Here is a 19,427-nt window from a genome sequence, read left to right as displayed (position 1 = left end):
AGCTGGTCTAGAAAGGGAACAGAGTTTACTACTAGTTCATGCAAACCCTGGACTTCTCTTTTCTTCTAATGTCATAAAAAGGGCACAAACTTTGAAGTCAAACTTACTTTGGTTCAACTAGTTAGTGTGATGGTGAGTGAGATACTTAACCTCTCTGACCTTTATCCATAAAAAGAAAATTTGAACACCTACATTGCAAGGTATTTGCAAGGACCAAAAATGACATATTAAAGGGTTGAGTACCGGAACTGGCATACTTAAGGCAATAAATAATGTCAAAGATAATAATAATGATGAACAATTAAAATAATAATAGCACAACTCGCTTCCATTTCAAATTATTGGTTGCTTCCAACCGTGGTCTCCTTCCTCCCTGACTCCCACAATAAATAGTACATTGTCACAGCTTTTCTCCTATTTATTCACTTACTCATTCAGCAAATAGTTGACGAGCATCTATTACAATTTGGCTGAAGATCTGAGTTGTAAATTCCACAGGAATAGAGAAACCTAATGGGAGCGGCAAGAAAGCTCCCTTGTCTATACCCTCCTCTTGTGTCACTTACAAGCTGTGGGACCCAAGTGCATTCATGGCTCGGCCCCTCCCGAACTCTCTAGTCTCAAGCCCAGAGTTTCTCTCCCTTCCCTCATTTATACCTGAGTCACCCTGCTTTCCCCTTTCTCCTGCTGGGTGGGCTGGTTTCCAGATGCACTTCCCCAGACGAACCGGTAGGGAGAAGACAGGCAAGACTGCTATAGGTTTCCAGAACACCAGGGAGCAGCGGCTGCTTTCAACCAGGAGAAACACTCCAACTGTACTGGAACCAGCAAGGGGAAGAAAAGGCTCCCATTGTGAGAAGACAAAAGGTCTGAGAATGAGATTCAGAGCAGGGGTATCAGGACGTCATGTTCTCTCTCGTTAGAANAGAAAAGGCTCCCATTGTGAGAAGACAAAAGGTCTGAGAATGAGATCAGGACGTCATGTTCTCTCTCCTTAGAGCTCCAGATATGAAGGCTGCCATTTCTAAAACGGGGGATTCTGTGCTATTTAAAAGCTTGACTCCTTCGCCCAGGAATGGTCACATACTTGTGATCTGCCTGCAGTTGACTTACCTCTCCTGACCACTTCTGCCCTCTCCCACCCAGATCTCTCTACCTACCAACCCGACGCTGTTATTGAAAAACAGTTCCCTTAAAAAAAACTATAATAAAAATTGTTTAAAAACCAGTTCCCTTAATTCTTTATATTTTTTAGCTTAAAGTTTTTAACTTACTTTTTTAAATCTTAAATCCTATTTTTAATTCTCAGTACCATCAACTTGTTTCCAATTTTTCCTCCCTACGATATTAATCTTTTATTTTCATTAAACTTACCCACCATTTCATTGAAAGCACAGTCTAGTCTTTATATACTATCTTAAATCTTCACATTTTCACTTAATATTTTTAATTGGATTTTAAATTCTTTTACTTTGAACTTCTGTTTCCTTTCTATTGTCTCTATCTTATTATGTGATCTCATCTCCTACCTTCTCTTCTATCTTGCCGAATTTTTCTTCCCCATCCAGAAGCTCCTTCACTTGTGTTTCCTTTTTGTATTTTTGCAAATTTATGCTGTGATAGTCAACCATGTAGAGTACTTGCCACTAACCCAGGAAGTAAGAAGGTTGTTTTTTTTTTCCCAGCTTGACCCTTGGCTCCCATTATGGATCCTCCCAGAATATTCCAGAAATCTCTACATTAGCTATCTCTATGCTACTATTTTCTCCACACAGAAGACACAGTGATTTTGCTAGGACAGGGATGATTCCTAATATTTCATACTTTTTATTATCTAGCCCTTATAGAATAACTCGATGTTTAAAAAATTATAGCTAATATTATAACCTCTTGATTTTGGCACACTAAAAGCTCTATGTTGTAGTTAAAGCCAGATAGATTGGGTGAAAATTCCAGCTCAACAACTATTAATCTGTTGCATAATCTCATACCAAGTTTTCTTGCTTTCTGAGCCTCGGTTTCCTTACAATTAAAATGGCGTTTAGTGTTGGGGCGCCTGGGTTGGCTTAGTCGGTTGAGCGTCCGACTTTCGCTTAGGTCATGATCTCGCGGTTCGTGGGTTCGAGCCCCGCGTCGGGCTCTGTGCTGACTGCCAGCTCAGAGCCTGGAGCCTGTTTCAGTCTGTGACTCCCTCTCTCTCTGACCCTCCCCTGCTCACGCTGTCTCTCTCTCTCTCTCTCTTAGAAATAAATAAAACATTAAAAAAAAAACATTAAAATGGCATATAGTGTTATCTACCTCATGAATTTGTGTGAGGATTTGGTGAGATGCTGTACATAAAGTGGTGCCTATCTATGCCCAGGGAACTTCCTCAAGAGAAAGTAAATTTGCACGCTATAAGTAAAAGAGACCTAATCCTCCTACATTCTCACATCAAGCCTGAACTAATGAAAGAATGGCTAACTAGCCAAATGTTTCAACAGTCTTTGGGTATTGACTGGGAAGTTTTAAAGGCCAGTTTGTGATTGGCTCACCTTGGGAACTGAAGAAAGGACTCCAAGGGTCAGCTGGCTTAGGAATTGCAAGTACTGTGATAAAACAGATCAAGCAACAACCTGTGCTTGCTGTCCATGAGTGTGTGTTCGTTCCGGAGGCAACAAAAACTTTGCCTCACTTGGCAAGATGATATTGTTGGACCAATAGCATTTAGACCTTATAAATGCATGGCTTAGAATAAATAAATAAATTAGAACTATAGTAAGCTACTACTTCTAATGATGCTGGGGGAGAAGGAACAATGAGGATGAGGGCTTGCATGCTTTCTCCTGAGAACATGATGAGGGGCAGTATGAGGTAACTGCCCCATCGTCAGGGGTAGGCGTGCTTTCAATGCATCCTGCTGATTCAGAGAAACCAGAATTTCACCCTTTGGCTTTTCCTAGAACAGTCACCTTTGGCAACTCCAAATGGGGCCTCTAACATCACATTCACCAAGAGCAGAATCCATTCTGAGGGAGAATGCCTGGACCATGAGAATATCTTAGCTCTAAGCTCAGGAGCAGAATGGGGGGCAAAGAAATGGATGATCAATGCCACTAAGAAAGATAATTCTTTGTCTTCAGTAGCAAACAAATAGTCTCTTTACTAACACCTGACAATAAGTGTTCCATTCAATCCATCTATGCAGGAATGGGGAGAATTGGAGAAAATGCCGACTGGCTGTGAATTCTTAATCACCTCATGCTCTCAGCAGCAAAAAGCAGATTGGCTGCCCTAAAGTTTTGGGTGTTATGTGTGCTACTTTCAAAGCCCAGCCCTTAGGTGCCTCCTTAGCGCAGTAGGCAGTGCGTCATAATCAAAAGTCAAAGCCCAGTCCATGATGTCTCTGTCTCATCAGCCTCAGTCACAGCCAGAAATCTAAGCCTCCCAGATCATCTGTCATCATACTGATGTTCCTCCATCCTTAATCTGAGCCATCTCCTGCTCTCTTGGTCCTCTGTCTCCTTTGTAACATAGAGGCTTTCTCAAGAAAATGTTCCTAGGGTGCCTGGGTGGTTCAGTCCATTAAGCATCCGACTTCAGTTCAGGTCATGATCTCATGGTTCGTGGGTTCCAGCCCTGCATCTGGCTGTGCTGACAGCTCAGATAATGGAGCCTGATGTGTCTCCTTCTCTCTCTCTGCTCCTCCCCACTCACACTCTGTCTCTCTCTCTCTCAAAAATAAACATCAAAAAAATATAAAAAATAAAACATTCCCATATCTACAGCTTCTCTTCTGAACATTTCTGTTTTGCTCTAAATGAAAACATGAGGCTCCCCAGAGCACACAGCTTCCCCCAGGACCTTGCAAGAAGAAGCGGTTTTTGCTTGAAATCCACTTACCGTTGTATCTAGTTCTCTTTTACTGCTTTCAACTTAACTCCTTCATCCTCTTTTAAAAGACATAGCTCCTTTGAATTATAAGTTATCAAACTCTAACACTCCGTATCTTTACTTATCTCTGCCACATATAGAAAGTCTGGTCATTCCCCCTCCTTTCTGAGGGCCCCAGACCTGTTAATCGCTACTCCTTCTACCATTATCTTGACAGTTATCATTTTCTATAGTTTCAGCAACTATATTTTTTAAACATTTTTAATGTTTATTTATTTTTTGAGAGAAAGAGAGACAGACAGAGTGCAAGCTGGGGAGGGGCAGAGACAGAGGGAAACACAGAATCCTAAGCAGGCTCCAAGCTCTGAACTGTCAGCACAGAGCCCGACATGGGATCTTGAACCCACAAATTGTGAGATCATGACCTGAGCCAAAGTCAGACACTCAACCTGACTGAGCCACCCAGGCACCCCTCAACAACTATATTAATGATCCACAGGTGGCAGATAGATTACAAATATGGACCAATTGTCCATATTCTCTGTATTCATGTCCTTTACGATGTGACTTTCCAACTCTTCCTATCAAGAAATGAAGCCTATTTCCTACCATTTAATCTGGGCTGGCCCTATGACCTACTTTACAGCTGCATTGGCATTGCATGCTTCCAAACCTGGGCCCCATGAGACCTCCACATAACCACTTCCTCTGAGCTGCCATGTGTAGAAGCCTGGATTAGCCTGTTGGAGGGCAGGAGACCATTCGCGGCAGAGACAGGCCATCCTAGCCAAGGTCAGCCCAGGCCAGCCAGCTCCTGGCTGACTTAGCAGCTGACAATAGCAAGCCCAACTGAGCATGGTTGAGGCTGGCCCAGGTTAACAGACTCCATTGCTGATTTCACCCAGAAACCCTTTTTACATTAGAATACACATTGAGAAGCCCTGTTCAAATGTAAAGATGTTGTATTCTACTGGCAGCATTTCTGACCAGTAGACCTCAGTACTGGTAACAGCAGCCAAGCCAGAAGAGCAGCACTCTGTAAAGTAATAACTTATATTCATAAAATTATCTAATTTATAAAGTTTCACATGCATTATATGTGTATATCACACACACATACACACACGCACACACTCATGCACAAATGTTCTAAATTTCACATTTTAGGAAAACTACATTAATGTACTTCTCTATCAATATTTTCTGATCAATGGACTTCAATCTCATTAACCAATCCGATTGGGGTACCAACTATGATAGCTATAATTGCAAAACTGCACAATACTCTCAGTTCCTCTGGACCTCCAACATAACACTTAGCTGGTCCATTCATTATGCAATATTTATATATGAGCCCAGTTTATAGTTCTCTGTGCCTGCTCCCTTGTTGGCAGAACAAATAAAATAATGAATTAAACAAAGATTCTTACTTTTGCTTTTCAGTTTGGAATTCCTCCTCCTGAGATTTGCACAAGTTCCCTTTAAGGCTGATGACTTGGTCACAGGATAAAGATGGAGCAATGTAAGTTCCATCGACTTGCAGATCATCAAAGCATGGCTTCCTGAAGGCATACGAGTCATCACAGCAGTGACCCACACCAGCATTGATAGGCTCTGCTTCGTGTCTTCTACATAAAGCTCCAAAAATTAGTTTTGCCTTTCCCAGAAAAAAATTAAAATAAGAGCCATAAGGTTATGGTGATTATTATTTGTTTTTACCCCATAGGAAAATAAGATTAAGGAGTATTTTCAAATTCTGGGTTCTGCTAGGTCAGCCTGGATCTCACTGTTTAGGAAAAAGCCGGAGTGGCAGGTGCAGCCTGGTTCCCAGACTTGCCCTCCCTCTTCTCCTTATCCTCAAGGTGAGTTCACTTGGATTCCACTTCCAGGTTCCTCCCCAGTCCAGTTTATAGACCAGTGTTGACTTAAGGTAGGAGTTGCTTATGTTCATTTAAATTAAAATCAAGCCTCAAGTCAACTGCTAATTTGATGCAGATATGTGATTGATGAATGGAGTTTTTAACTTAAGAAGCCAAATACAATTTGTTTCTATTTTTTACAAGTGGACATCTAAAACTACCACGAAACTTGACATATGGTAGATGCTCTATGAATATTTGCTGAATGAATGAATTAATGATCAAAGAAATCCTTGGATCCTATTTCCATTATTTCCTTCATTTCCTGGTCCTATTCTAACACTGTCACCTTGCCTTGCTTCTACTGTGTCTGATTCTTATCTTGATGCTCTCTGCAAGCCTACCCATGTGCCTTTCCAAGTATGACTACCCAAAATCCCTATCATTTATGTATTTGGGGATGAAGTCATTGAAACAGTAAGCATCAACATTTCATGTATGAGTTTATCCATTTTAAATATAACCAAAGAGACCACCTAAACATAAGTCTGTAGGAACCTTTAAGTCTAACTGAAAGTCCATCCCCAAGGAAGGCGTGACTCGAGAACAAAAATTTATAATAAAATTAAAGGGAGACAGCGCCAGATAATGTTTTAAGTATGCAATCAAAAAATTATATATTTTATCAGAATAAAGACCAATTTAGCATAAAAGAGATGTTCTATCAAGAACATAGGACAGAAAAAGCTGTCACCACACAGGAATTTAGTAATGTTAAAATAATACCACTTGAGAGAGAGCTGGATTCTTCATCTTGGAGACATGAGCATACAGGTCCCTGAAGGGATGTTCTCCATTGTGAGAAAGACATAATTTATCATTCTTCACTATAGCCTGGAAGAAATATCCCTTAAGACTATCCCTTCCCTTCTGATTCCATTTGCACAACTGGTCGTATACTAAAGTCATCTTCCCAAATATTTTGATCCAGGAAAAACTGTAGTCTACTTATTAAGCCCAATTACTGCTGCCATTGGAAAGACATTTATCACTGTAAATGAATACACTGGTATTCTGTCTAATAAATGTAGCATTTGTGAGTTTGGTGTGAGATAATTGAAAATATAAATATTTGATCTTTGACCCCAGCTCCTGACAAAGGTCTTCTGAAACCTTTGTAAATTCCTAAGTGATAAGAGCACAAGGAGCATCTTCTGTCCTAATGAGGCAACTCTGGGTGGGCTCCTGTGTAGAGGCTGGTCCCCAGAAAGACAAAGCCATGATTAGAAGCTTAGAATTTTTAGTCCCACCCCTCATTCTCCAGAGAGGGGAGAAGGCCTGTAAATGGAGTTAATAATTGGAAGGAAGTTTTTATAAAATCCCAACAGTATGGGGGTTGGAGAACTTCCAGGTGGGTGAACCCATCCACATACTAAGAGGGTGACACACCCCAACTCCACGGGGACAGACGCTTCTGCACTCAGGATGCTCCCTGACCCATCCTATGTATCTCTTCATTTGAAAGTTCACCTGCATACTTTATCATACATTTTACTTATCTTGTAAACCTCACTAAGTATTTCCCTGAGTTCTACGAGCTGCTCTAATAAATTAATTAAACCTGAGGAGGGAGTCGTGGGAAACTCAGATTTATAGCTGATCAGTCAGAATCACACAGGAGATAACCTGGACTTGTAATTGTTATCTAAAGCGGGATGGGAAGAGTCTTGTAGGACTGAGCTCTTAACCTGTGGGATCTGACACTATCTCCAGATAGACAGTGTCAGAATGCGTTAAATTATAGGATACCCAGGTGGTGTCACACAGACATACTTGTTGTGGGGGAAAACATTTGGTGTCAGAGATGTTGTGAGTGTGATAGTTATGTACGATTAAAGGAGAAACATGGGAAGAAGACTAGTTTGGTTTATTTCCCCTATACATTAGAGTTAGTTTAAAATCAGCATTATCTTTGAAATTGTTGACAAAGTCATTTTTGTTGACTTGAAAATCCAAGAATTAGACCCTGGGGTATGATCCAGGCAAAGACTTGTTGAATTTGACATTGCCACCATTAGAGAAGTGACATCTTACCCCGGCTGCTAATCAAGACAATTGGCATGAGCTGGTCTAAAAGAATTTCTCCTGGAGACAGTAGTACTACATTGACAGTTCATAGAATGTGTCCACAAATATGAGATGGATTGCTGGAGGTTGGGGATTAGGACTTTACGAACAGGCAAACATGAAATCACAGATGTGCTTACCGAGTCCTCCAAGCAGACAAATTGTTGCTCATCTCTCAGGGGGCAACATTTGGTGGCAGCAGCTGCCATGTTCTTCGTGAACATAATCAACTCTTGAGCAGATAGCTGTGGGGCTTTCTTAGTATAAAGGATTATGAGCCTGAAAGAATAATTTCCTCTTACTTCTGGCAATGACTATGTGCCTATAATGAATAATTCTAGAGTCTTCCTCTATATTTGACAAGCTGTGGTTTAGGCTGAACAAAGCATTAAACTGGGTTTAATTCTTTTTTAGTCTTCATTCCAATGATCCAATAACTTCATCAATATACCCAGAATTCTCTTCTCACCTCACATATTGCTCTATTGTGTGATCCATCAAAGATACTATGCCAGCTAATTTGGGTGACAGCTTCTGATAATAATTGTACGCACAGTCCATTCAAGATTGTATTGGTTGTCTACAATGTGTAGGAATACGGGCTGCAGCAACAATCAGCAAATAGTCCCTACTCTCGTGGGGCTCACCCTACTGGGCAAGATAGCAGGTACCCTTGATGGAGTGAAAGGTATACAGGGTGCTGTAGATGCACATGGAATAGCAAACAGTCCCAGCCCAGGCAGGTCAGGTAGGCATCCTGGAGGAAACAGCATGTGAGCTGAGATCTAACAATAGCAAAAAATGAGCCAGGTGAAGAGAAGTGAAAGTGGGAGGGGAGCCATCAAATGTGATTTTGGTTTGGTTTTGTGGGTTTTTTTTTTAAGGGGACCAGGAAATTGGGAAATGGAAACAGAAAAAGAAAGCTCAGTTACAGAATCAGAATTGCATTATTTTTAGGATAATTATAATTAGCATATTAAGAATGAATAGAGGTGAGCGAGAAGCAATGTGAGGGAAGACACACCAGAAATCCAACTGAGAGACAGTGATAGCCTGAACTATGAAAGTGGTGGTGGGAACAGAGGGATGTGAGAAAGATTTTTAAGGAGAAAGACTCTACAGACCAGATTTGAAGACAACAAAAAATCAAAATCAGTCATTGCATTTTGTATTAAAATGGAGTCCGGGAAAAAATTTAGCTGTAACAGCCAATGCAACAGGCAACCTAATCCAGTCGTTCTCAGAGGGTGACCCAGAGACCAGCAGTATCAGCAGCCCTGGGAGCTTATTAGAAATGCACATTCTCGGACCCCATTCCAGACTCCCTGAATCAGAAACTCTGGGGACGGGGCTATATTTTAACAAAACCTCCAGGTAATTTTGATGTACTGTAAAGCTTGAGAACCACAGATCTAATCCTTAAACTAGACATTAGCAACTGAGCGTAACATAGAAGTAATAAGCCAAATATTCTGTCTGAAAGAATAATTTTTTTCTGGATCTATTATTCTGGACATCCATTTTCAGCTCCATATTATTAGGCACTGTATCAAACTGTTTCCTCAATACTCTACTTCTAAATAGACTATTAGAGTAAGAACCTAAAGATTACTAAAAAATGGTTTTTGTTTTTTGATTTATCAATCATTGAAATACAATGGGTTTTACCTGTCTCTCTGCACACAAGAGGTTTATGTATTCTCCCTGGCAGATAGCTAAGGTATCCATTCATCTACCCTAGGTGGCGAAAATACTAAATCTGCTACAGGAACTGACTTGAAACTGACAAAGGGACCCGAGGCAGGGGCGCCTGGGTGGCTCAGTTGGTTGAGCATAAGACTTCAGCTCAGGTCATGATCTCACAGTTGGTGAGTTTGAGCCTTGCATCGGGCTCTATGCTGAGGGCTTGGAGTCTGGAGCCTGTTTCAGATTCTGTGTCTCCCTCTCTCTCTGCCACTCCCCCACCTCCCCTCTGTCTCTGTCTCTCAAAAATAAAAAAACTCTGCAGGCTAAGTCCCCCAAACTGAATGTGTGAGGGATGTGAAGGACAAGTGTGAGGGAGAGGACCCCAAAGAGACTGCAGGAAGGCAGTCAAGGCCTGCTTGGATCCCTACCCTGTGGGCATTGACCAGCATTCTGGAAACTGGCCTGGAGAGCCAGGTTAAGGGCACCTAAGGCTATATAGATGTCTATATTATCAAGACAAAGATAGGAAGGTTAATTTTGAACTCACATTTTCCTTGGCCTCTGAGATTTTCAGGTTGGATGTAGCTTGCAGCATCAGGAGTTAACAAAAACTCCCCAAAGATCATATAAACCTAGACAATATCTTGGAGGCATACCTGTCATGGAAGTTAGCTTCTCCTAATTTCTCACGTAAATCACAGTGATTTTTTATACGCTCATGGCTTTCATGAACCACTCTTTGGAACATCTCTTTCTGGAAAATAAAGATAATCAGTGTTTATCATTGTAACAATATATCTTGAGGTAAGATTGCAAAACCATCTTCTGTAATAGTTTAATGTAACTGTTTTCCTAAACCTCAGGCTTTATTTACTTAGTGAGTTTGCAAATCTTGAAAAACATGTTTTGGTAAAACAGGAATGTCCATGTACTTTGTGGAGAAAAGAAGTGGTACAACAAGATTAATGTTGTTTCTGGTGATATAAACTCATTTAAATGGCATATTTTACAAGAATAAGGCAATCATTTATCAAGCCAAAAAGAGATCCTTTAAGGTAGTTTTTAGATCTAAATTTGATTGGTCAGAGTGTGTTGGTTATATTTAATAATACAGCCTTTTTACATAAACAGCACAGATATGGAGATATAGATATAGGAATAAAAATATAGATACAGAGCACTCAGTCAGTTAAGTATCCAACTTTGGCCCAGGTCATGATCTCATGGCTCACAAGTTCAAGCCCTGCATCGGGCTCTGTGCTGACAGACGAGAGCCTGGAGCCTGCATCAGATTCTGTGTCTCCCTCTCTCCCTCCCCCTCCCCCATTCACATTCTGTCTCTCTCTCTCTCTCTCTCTCTCTCAAAAATAATTAAACGATAAAATATTTTTTTTAAATATTTTTATTTATTTCTAGGAGAGAGAGACAGCGTGAAGAGGGGAGGGGCAGAGAGAGAGGGAAACAACAGACTCGGAAATACGCTCCAGGCTCTGAGCTGGCAGTCAGCACAGAGCCCGACGCGGGGCTCGAACCCACGAACCGCGAGATCATGACCTAAGCGAAAGTCAGACGCTTAACCGACTAAGCCACCCAGGCGCCCCAAACGTTAAAACATGTTTTAAAGGAATATAGATACATATTAAGAAGTCATCGTTTCATAAAAACATCTACCAGCCTTCAATATAGTAAAGTACTCCACAAATACATATTGAAATGAATCAAATGGAATTCTCAGAACTAACTGCAAGTTCAAAGCGTTCTTCAACCGTGCACATAAGATTCCAGTGGGAAAATACAAGCAACCCTCTGGGCTTAACTCTCCAGTAGGACGACTGATTGTCATCTTAACTAATCAGACCCAGTGCACCTGATCCTATTAAGCAGTGTTTGTTACAGTGAAACTTTTACCAGGTTTGCAAACTATTTACCTGGATTTAACCCTTAGCCTTGTCCTTACTGCCTGTGTGATATTGAGCAAGTCTTTTAAACCTTCTGCAACTCAATACTATCATCCACAAAATGTAGTTAATAATTCTGGCTTTACCTATGTTACTGGGCGGGTGTCAGGATCAAATAGGACACTGGTTGTAAAGTTGCTTCATAAACTCCAAACATCCATGCTCCTGCTATTAACACTCATGCTTATGTTATGGTCATCATGACTATTGTGGAGGTCTACTGGGAATGCTCCAAAAGGGTACCCACCTACAGGGGACTAAATTACCTTCATTGATCCTTCTCTCTCTGGAAACAGAAAGATGGTAGATATACCTGCTTGAGCCCAGACAGGACGTGGGATACCTTCAGTCCTCTACCAGCACCCCACCCTCTGTAAACATGTAAGCCATTGCTTAGAATAACAAAAGCCAGAACCATTTGGCCCCCTGTAACCCATGGATAAGTGATCATCTGGTCAGATTTGTAAGGCTACTTGCTTCTTTCATGTCAAATGCATAACAGAGCTACTGCCTGTAAACAGCATGATTTGGCCTGAAATAGGGACAATTTCCAGGATTGCTTAGTGGAAAGAAACTATCAGCCTTCCCATACCCTAATACATTGTGCTTTCCTGCTACTGGCTACTGTACTCCGGAGACACTCATTAAAGGAGGAGATTGCACAGAGAAGTTTGCATAAAGCACAGAATGTACAAGACAGTGACTCATATAGGGAATTGCTACAGTCTGACGATGTGGCCTTTGGTTTAGATGAAAATCATATTCCTTGTTCGGTGCTTGCAATTAACAAGAATACACACAATCATTTTACAAAATAAGGCACCACTAACAGCACTGGAATTTTTCCCATATTTGTAATCCCTTATGAGTAACAAGTTAAAAAATTAGAAGGAATTTACCCCATGGCTATAGCATTCCAGAGGATTTTCTAATTTACAGCATTTTCCCAATAAATTTTGATATACTGTATCCACTCTTAAAATCACAGAAAGTGCCAATTCTGAATGTCTTCTTGAATATTCATAAAGAAACCTGTATCCATATGAAACAGATGATAAACAGTAAAGTTCAGAAGTCATGAGTTTTCTTTCAAAAGCCAATTAGGATTGTAAAATTTATTCAATATTTTAACTGATTTTAGGTATTTGGAAACCTTGGGAGAATGGCAGAGAGGTTTTACTGACTTCATTTTGAGATAAGGAAACCAAATCAATAATATAATGTGATTTTTCCAAACTCACACAGGACAGGGTGTCAGATTCAGAATCTGAAGCTAAAACAATCTGATTGGCTGATGGGTTCCTGGCTCAGGAACTTTTATGAGAAATTAATTTCAAATGTCTAGATGAGAGTACATTTTTCTCAATCATCTTTGAGGCTAGGTTTTATAACTATTAGAATGTTTTTGAAAGAAAGTGCCAGCTAGGTATGAAATCACCATCTTCCCCTCTTGTCCAGAGAAACGTTCAAGCTTGAGTAGTCCAAGCATAATCTACACATTCTTCTGTGTTACAAGAAAGAGAAATTTGGACTCTAGGATATTTACAAAGGAATCACAGAATCACAGGAGGCAACCTTGAAGCGATCTTATCCATCCACCTCAGTTTACAGCTGGAACACTAGAGCCTGAGGAAATTAAGTGGCTTGACCTACATTCCAAAGCTTATGCATGACAAAGTTAGACTTGGAACTCTGGTGTCCCAATTCATAGTTTAATGTGATTTCCACTAGGAACTTGAGCCTATCGACTTTTCCAGGACCAAATGCAAGTTTAGGTATGAGTAGTTTCAGGCAGTGACATTTACTTTTATAAGCCATATCAACATATCAAATGTAATTTTGGAAATATAGCTAAAGTCATTCTACAAAGAACTTTGAAGAAAATTCAAACTCTTACGCTTTGCTGGAGTTTAGTTGCTCCAAATAATGCTTCACAAAGTGACTTTGGAAATACTTCAACCACACGGCAACATTGTTTTAATATTACATATTGGAATCAGGTTGTCTTGCACAAATTAATATGCATTTCTGAATGGACACTGGAGATGTTAATATTCCATCTCTCTAATCTTTAAATGCCACATCATGGCTTCGGTAGTAGGTATTAAATTAATTAGAACAGAAGAGCTGGCCAGGTATACCAATCTGAAGCCCTTAGAGATGAGTCCCTTAGAACAAAACTTGCAAACACGTGACCCTCACTGTGTTTTTAAAAATACCTGTATTGGTCACCAACATTTAAAATTCAAGCAACTTCCAGCTTCTTTCAAAATGCAGTAGACCCAGCCGCCTGAAGCCTGCATTCCCATATGCTAACAGGTGGCTGGAGCTGTACAAATAGCTGTCAACTTTAGACTCCACGGAGTATCTCCTCTTAGTCACCGTTCCCATATAACCACTCATTTACATCATGGGCTAGCCTGTCATCATTCAAGTTTACAACCTTTCCTCCCCAAAAATGCATAAATTAGTATTCCATTACTAAGATTTTACCAAAAAAATATACATATATATATGTATTACTCTTGCAGGAAATCATCTTGCTTGTCAACGAATTGTTTGCATACAAATCGGTCTTCTGTAAACCTGCTGAGTGGCAGAGATGAAAGATCAGGTTTGTCATCATTTTCTGAGTTGATAATGCATTCCCCTCGGAATGGCATGGGCAGGGCACAGCAGGGAGTGATTTTACTGGATAGGATCGACTGTTTGGAACAGATATAGTTCATAAGCTGGCTCTATAAAACATAAAAAAGAGTAGTTATTTTTTATGACTTCATTCTGAACTTATTTATTTTTATTGTTCTTACTAGAAAACCAGGGGAAAAACTTGGCATCGCTTTATTCTTGGCAAATTGAGAAACCAAAAAGGCCATTTATAGTGACTTGTTCTAATAAGGAGAGCTTCTCTATTTGACCTTCCTCAAGTGTCACAAGCTCTTTGTAACATCTCTTAAGGAACTTAAAGGGAGACAAACACAATAATAGTGTCCCTGGTTAGCCCCACAAAATACAAATGAGAGAAGAGTTTTATTGTCCTGCTATGGTTGTTATTGTTTTAGGATTCCAGTTCAGAAAACATTTTGTCTCTGTCATTTACCATATATATTACCATATTACTATTATGCTTACATATTTAACGTATTTACTTACACACATAGACACAAATATTATGTGCATGTGTGTATGAATAAACTAATCTCTACACTTAAGAAACAATCTAATTAGAGAGTCAAATTATTAAATAACAATCAAAATGCAGTATAATAGACGTTGTAAGACAAGTGCATATGTGATGCTTTGGAAGAAAAAAGATTGGCAGTCCAGACTGGATGGAGGTCAGAGTGAAGACCTTAAACAATTTGGGACTTGAAAAACATACAAACTTAATTGGAAAGCAATAAAGAAGAATAATATTCTGAAATTATTCATCTTTATGTATAAAAATCTTGGAAGTGAGAAAATATGACATATTTGAGAAATGATATATAGAATATTTGGGGGGTTTTGAGAAAATGTAGTTGAGAAATGACAGGGCTTACTCTGGAAAATAGTATGGAAGTTCCTCAGAAAGTTAAAAGTAGAACTACCCTATGACCCAGCAATTACACTACGAGGTATTTACCCAAAGGATACCAAAATATTAATTAAAAGGTATACATTCATCCCAATGTTTATAGCAGCATTATTTATAGTAGCCAAGATATGGAAGTAGCTCAACTCTCCATCAATAGATGAATAAAGACAGCCTGGTATAAGTATACAATGGAATATTATTCAACCATAAAAAATAATGAAATATTGAGGCACCTGGGTGGCTCAGTCAGTTAAGTGTACAACTTCAGCTCAGGTCATGATCCTGTGGTTTGTGGGTTCCAGCCCCACATCAGGCTCTCTGCTGTCAGTGCAGAACCTGCTTCATATCTCCCTCTCTCTCTGTCCCTCCCCCATGCTCTCTGTCTCTGTCTCTCTGTCAAAAATAAATAATTTAAAAATAAGAATCAAATCTTGCCACTTGTAATAAGCTAGAGCATATTAAGCTAAGCGAAGTAAGTCAATCTGAGAAAGACCAATACCATATAATTTCACTCATATGTGGAATTTAAAAAATGAAACAGAAAAACTAGGGGAGAAAAAAGAGAGGGAAACTGAGAAATAAACTCTTAACTATAGTGAACAAATTGAGTGTTACTAGAGGAGAGGTGGGCAGGGAGATATGTTAAATGGGTGATGGGGATTAAGGAGTGCCCTGGTAATAAGCATTGGCATGTAAATTCTACACACCTGAAACTAATATTATACTGTATGTTCATTAACTGGAACTTAAATAAAATCTTGGAAGAGAGAAAAATTATAAGGAAAAAGAAAGAAAAAAAGAAATTATGGAGCTTAAACCAAATGAATGATTGGGCAAATGTAAGAGCTACTGATGAGTAGAACTGACAAGATTTTAATAAACAATAATTAAATTCGAGGCAGAGGGTGAGGTGAGGATGAAGAACCTAGAAGGATATAGGACACTGTGTTAGCATTATTTACTGAAGTTAATGTTCAAGAGAAATTAACAGGGTTTAAAAGAATAGCTGAAAAGGGACATCAAAGAGTTAAGATGTTTTAAGGTAGAAAATGTGGTTCATGGCTCAGCAACTCATCTAAGTTATGGAAAAGGAGAATGAATTCTTGCTGGATGGACAACCATCTTGGACTATATGTGTAAAATAAGAAAGGAAAGGGCCAAGAGCAATTTTTAAAGAGGGAAAGAAAATTGGTGAAAGGAACTATAAGAATACAGGCATTCCAAGTAGATGAAAAACTTCTCCTACCATTTCTTGTCTTCTAGACACACTTATGAAAAAATAATAAATAAGACTGAGAACTTATTTGACTGGAACAGTAAACCAGTGCAGTGGTTGACAGCTTCAGCTCTAACGTCAGACTTCCTGAGTTCTAATCTGACTTTGCTACTTCCTGACTGTGTGACCTACGCAAGTAAGTTTGCCTCTTCATGTCTCAATTTCCACATCTATAAAATGGGGTTAAAATAATACTTCTTACGGTTGTGGGAAGTAAACAGTCTAGCAATTATTAGGAACAAAAAAACAAGCCTGGCAGAGATTAAGTACTAAAAAAAAAAAACGTGTTTATTAAGTAAAAAGGAAATGGTTAAAATTAGTGCCTGGCACAAAGACATCATTTTTTCAGTTTGTGCTATAGCAATTATTATATAATCCCAGAATGTTGATCTAATAGTGCCTTGAAATTAAAGAAAGAGAGAGAACCTTACAATGTAAAATTGAATTACATTGGCTGGGTTCTATAATAGTGTGATAAGGCCTGCTAACTGATATCACTTAGTACTAAAACATCTACTATAAAGATTATTTGCTTTTTGAGTTGGTGTGATGTTGTGAAGCATCATGGAATGATATAATAAGCACTGATAAAAATAAAAGCTTTTTAGGACATACAATTTAAATGTGTACAATCCATACACCATTCCTGAAAGCATTAGGAGAAATACTCTAATAAAAAGAGAATTAGATCAATACAAAAAAAACATAAACAGTAGAAAGGGTACCCTTATCATGGTGAGTACTGACTAATACACAGAGTTGTTGAAACACGATATTGCATACCTGAAACTAATATAACACTATATGTTCACTACACTGGAATTGAAATTTTTTAAAGAAGGAAGGAAGGAAGGGAGGAAGGAAGGAAGGGAGGAAGGAAGGAAGGAGGAAAGAGAAAGAAAGAAAGAAAGAAAGAAAGAAAGAAAGAAAGAAAGAAAGAAAGAAAGAAAGAAAGAAAGGAAGGAAGGAAGGAAGGAAGGAAGGAGGAAAGAAGGAAAGAAAGAGAAAAACAGGGTGGGGGAGGAAGGCAGGGAAAGAAAGAGAGAGAAAGAGCTAAAGTACTTTCCTGCCTTCCTTCCTTCCTTCCTCTAGTGGAATAGAGTGTATCAAGGAAATGATAGTACAACTGAAATAATTCTTGTTAACAAAATTATTAAAAAAGAATAAGTACAAAAAAAATCTGAAAAGTCAACCCAAATAACTGAGATAAAGGCACCTAAACAAACCTGAGAGAGTAAAATTAAAAGCAGAAACCTACTAGAAACAATAAGTTTGAGAAATTTCTCTTGGAAAAGATTGATACATGAAATAGGATGTTTTCAAAGCTAATTAAATAAAGGAGAAAACAAATACATGAAGAAAAGGAAGTATTATTACATATTTGATGTTTTTAATTATCAAATAATAATATTATGTAGAACTTAATAGGTAAATGAGAAAATGCTGATAAAGGAACTTTTTTTAAAAAACGTATATTATAGGGCACCTGGGTGGTTCAGTTGGTTAAGCGTCCGACTTCACCTCAGGTCATGATCTCACAGTTCATGGGTTCGAGCCCCACGTCAGGCTCTGTGCTGACAGCATGAAGCCTGCTTGGGATTCTCTGTCTCCCTCTCTCTCTGCCCTTTCTCCCCTCAAAATAAATAAACTTAAAAAAATTATTTAAAAAAAAGACACGTTAAAGAAAAATTATTTAAATATAAATAAAAATATATTTATTTATATATAAATAAAATATATTTAATATATTATTGATTTATTAACATTGAACTCATACATCTAGCACATTATCTTCTCCATAAAGTACATCATGTTTGTTTTTTTTTTGTTTAGGAACACCAGATAGCACTTCAGCACTATGCTTGGGGGCCACTTCAAACAGCTAAATCACTCACCAAAGAAACACACAAAAATGTGGAAAATGTGACACTAGACTGTAGGAAGGAAGCTTATTTACAGTATGAGAGCTAAAACAAGAAGGTGAGCCTTGTCGTATTCCTTCCCCTCTGTGGGACTGTGAGCATGAGGCAACTCAAATTCTCCACTACTCTGAGAGTGCACCGGTCTGCAGAGGACCACGAAAGTTCTGTGAATATTGACTTGGGGGTTACAAATAAATTTTGGCAAATAGGTAATTCACAAGTGCAGAATTAATAAACAATAAAGATTGACTCAGAAATGTTAAAAGAAATCTATAGCAAAGGAAATGGAAAAGCTGTCACACCAGTTTCTGTCTCAGTCTCTGCTCCAGTCTCATGGACAAGTTCTTTCAAATCTTCACAGGGGCGTCTGGGTGGCTCAGTCGGTTGGATGTCTGACTTCAGCTCAGGTCATGATCTCACAGTTTGTGGCTTTGACCCCCGCAATGGGCTCTGTGCTGACGGCTAGCTCAGAAACTGGAGCCCATTTCAGATTCTGTGTCTCCCTCTCTCTCTGGCCCTCCCCTGCTCACGCTGTCTCTCTCTCTCAGAAATAAATAAAACATTAAAAAAAAAAACTAAAAAAAATCTTCACAAAATAGGTACGTCTCAACACTATTATATTATTTCAGGAATTTCAAAAGGCAAAACAATGCAATTTTTGCAAGTTAGCATCACTGAATGCCAAGACCTGAAAGTTCTAGATCAATCTCATATGTAAACACAAATGCAGAAGTCTGAAAATTATGTCCGTATCAAATACATAAATCTAGTAAAATGAGATTGACATAAGCAATCTAAAGATAGTTAAAATTAAGAAATCTTTTCATATGATTCACCAATGAAGAAGTTAAATGAAAATCAAATGATCATCCCAAGAAGACAAAAGAACACTTACTGATGTTCAGATCCATCCTAATTAAAAACAAAACCATCTCTAAAATAGACTGAAAAATCTTTTAACACGTAAACAATATTTTTGTAAGCCAGTAACTTTAAACCTGTGTCCCTGAAAGTCTGGACAAAGACAGGAATACCAGAGGAGCCCATGGTTATTTCACATTGTTTGTGAGCACTAACCAATACAACAAAATCATTCAAGACTGTTCTGGCATTCCTGACATGGTGAACAGCTATAAATGGAGCTGTTCC

The 19,427-nt window shown here is 38.9% G+C and overlaps 1 protein-coding gene across 1 annotated transcript in view; it reads right to left on the bottom strand.

Annotated features, from left to right (window-relative positions):
- LOC144220861 (alpha-fetoprotein-like) overlaps positions 1 to 19,427 on the bottom strand; it is a 51,361-nt gene that overhangs the window by 11,140 nt on the left and 20,794 nt on the right. The window contains exons 8-12 of the mRNA XM_077751216.1: positions 14,027 to 14,241; positions 12,403 to 12,535; positions 10,202 to 10,299; positions 8,000 to 8,138; positions 5,304 to 5,530 (exon numbers count right to left, since the gene is read on the bottom strand). Coding sequence (XP_077607342.1) covers positions 5,304 to 5,530; positions 8,000 to 8,138; positions 10,202 to 10,299; positions 12,403 to 12,535; positions 14,027 to 14,241 — 812 coding nt within the window. The remainder of the gene's footprint in view (positions 1 to 5,303; positions 5,531 to 7,999; positions 8,139 to 10,201; positions 10,300 to 12,402; positions 12,536 to 14,026; positions 14,242 to 19,427) is intronic.

Source organism: Crocuta crocuta, unplaced genomic scaffold, assembly GCF_008692635.1.
Source record: "Crocuta crocuta isolate KB4526 unplaced genomic scaffold, BGI_CrCroc_1.0 scaffold1, whole genome shotgun sequence".
NCBI lineage: Eukaryota > Metazoa > Chordata > Mammalia > Carnivora > Hyaenidae > Crocuta > Crocuta crocuta.
The sequence above is the reverse complement of the archived record's forward strand: the minus strand, read 5'-3'. Positions and strand labels throughout refer to the sequence as shown.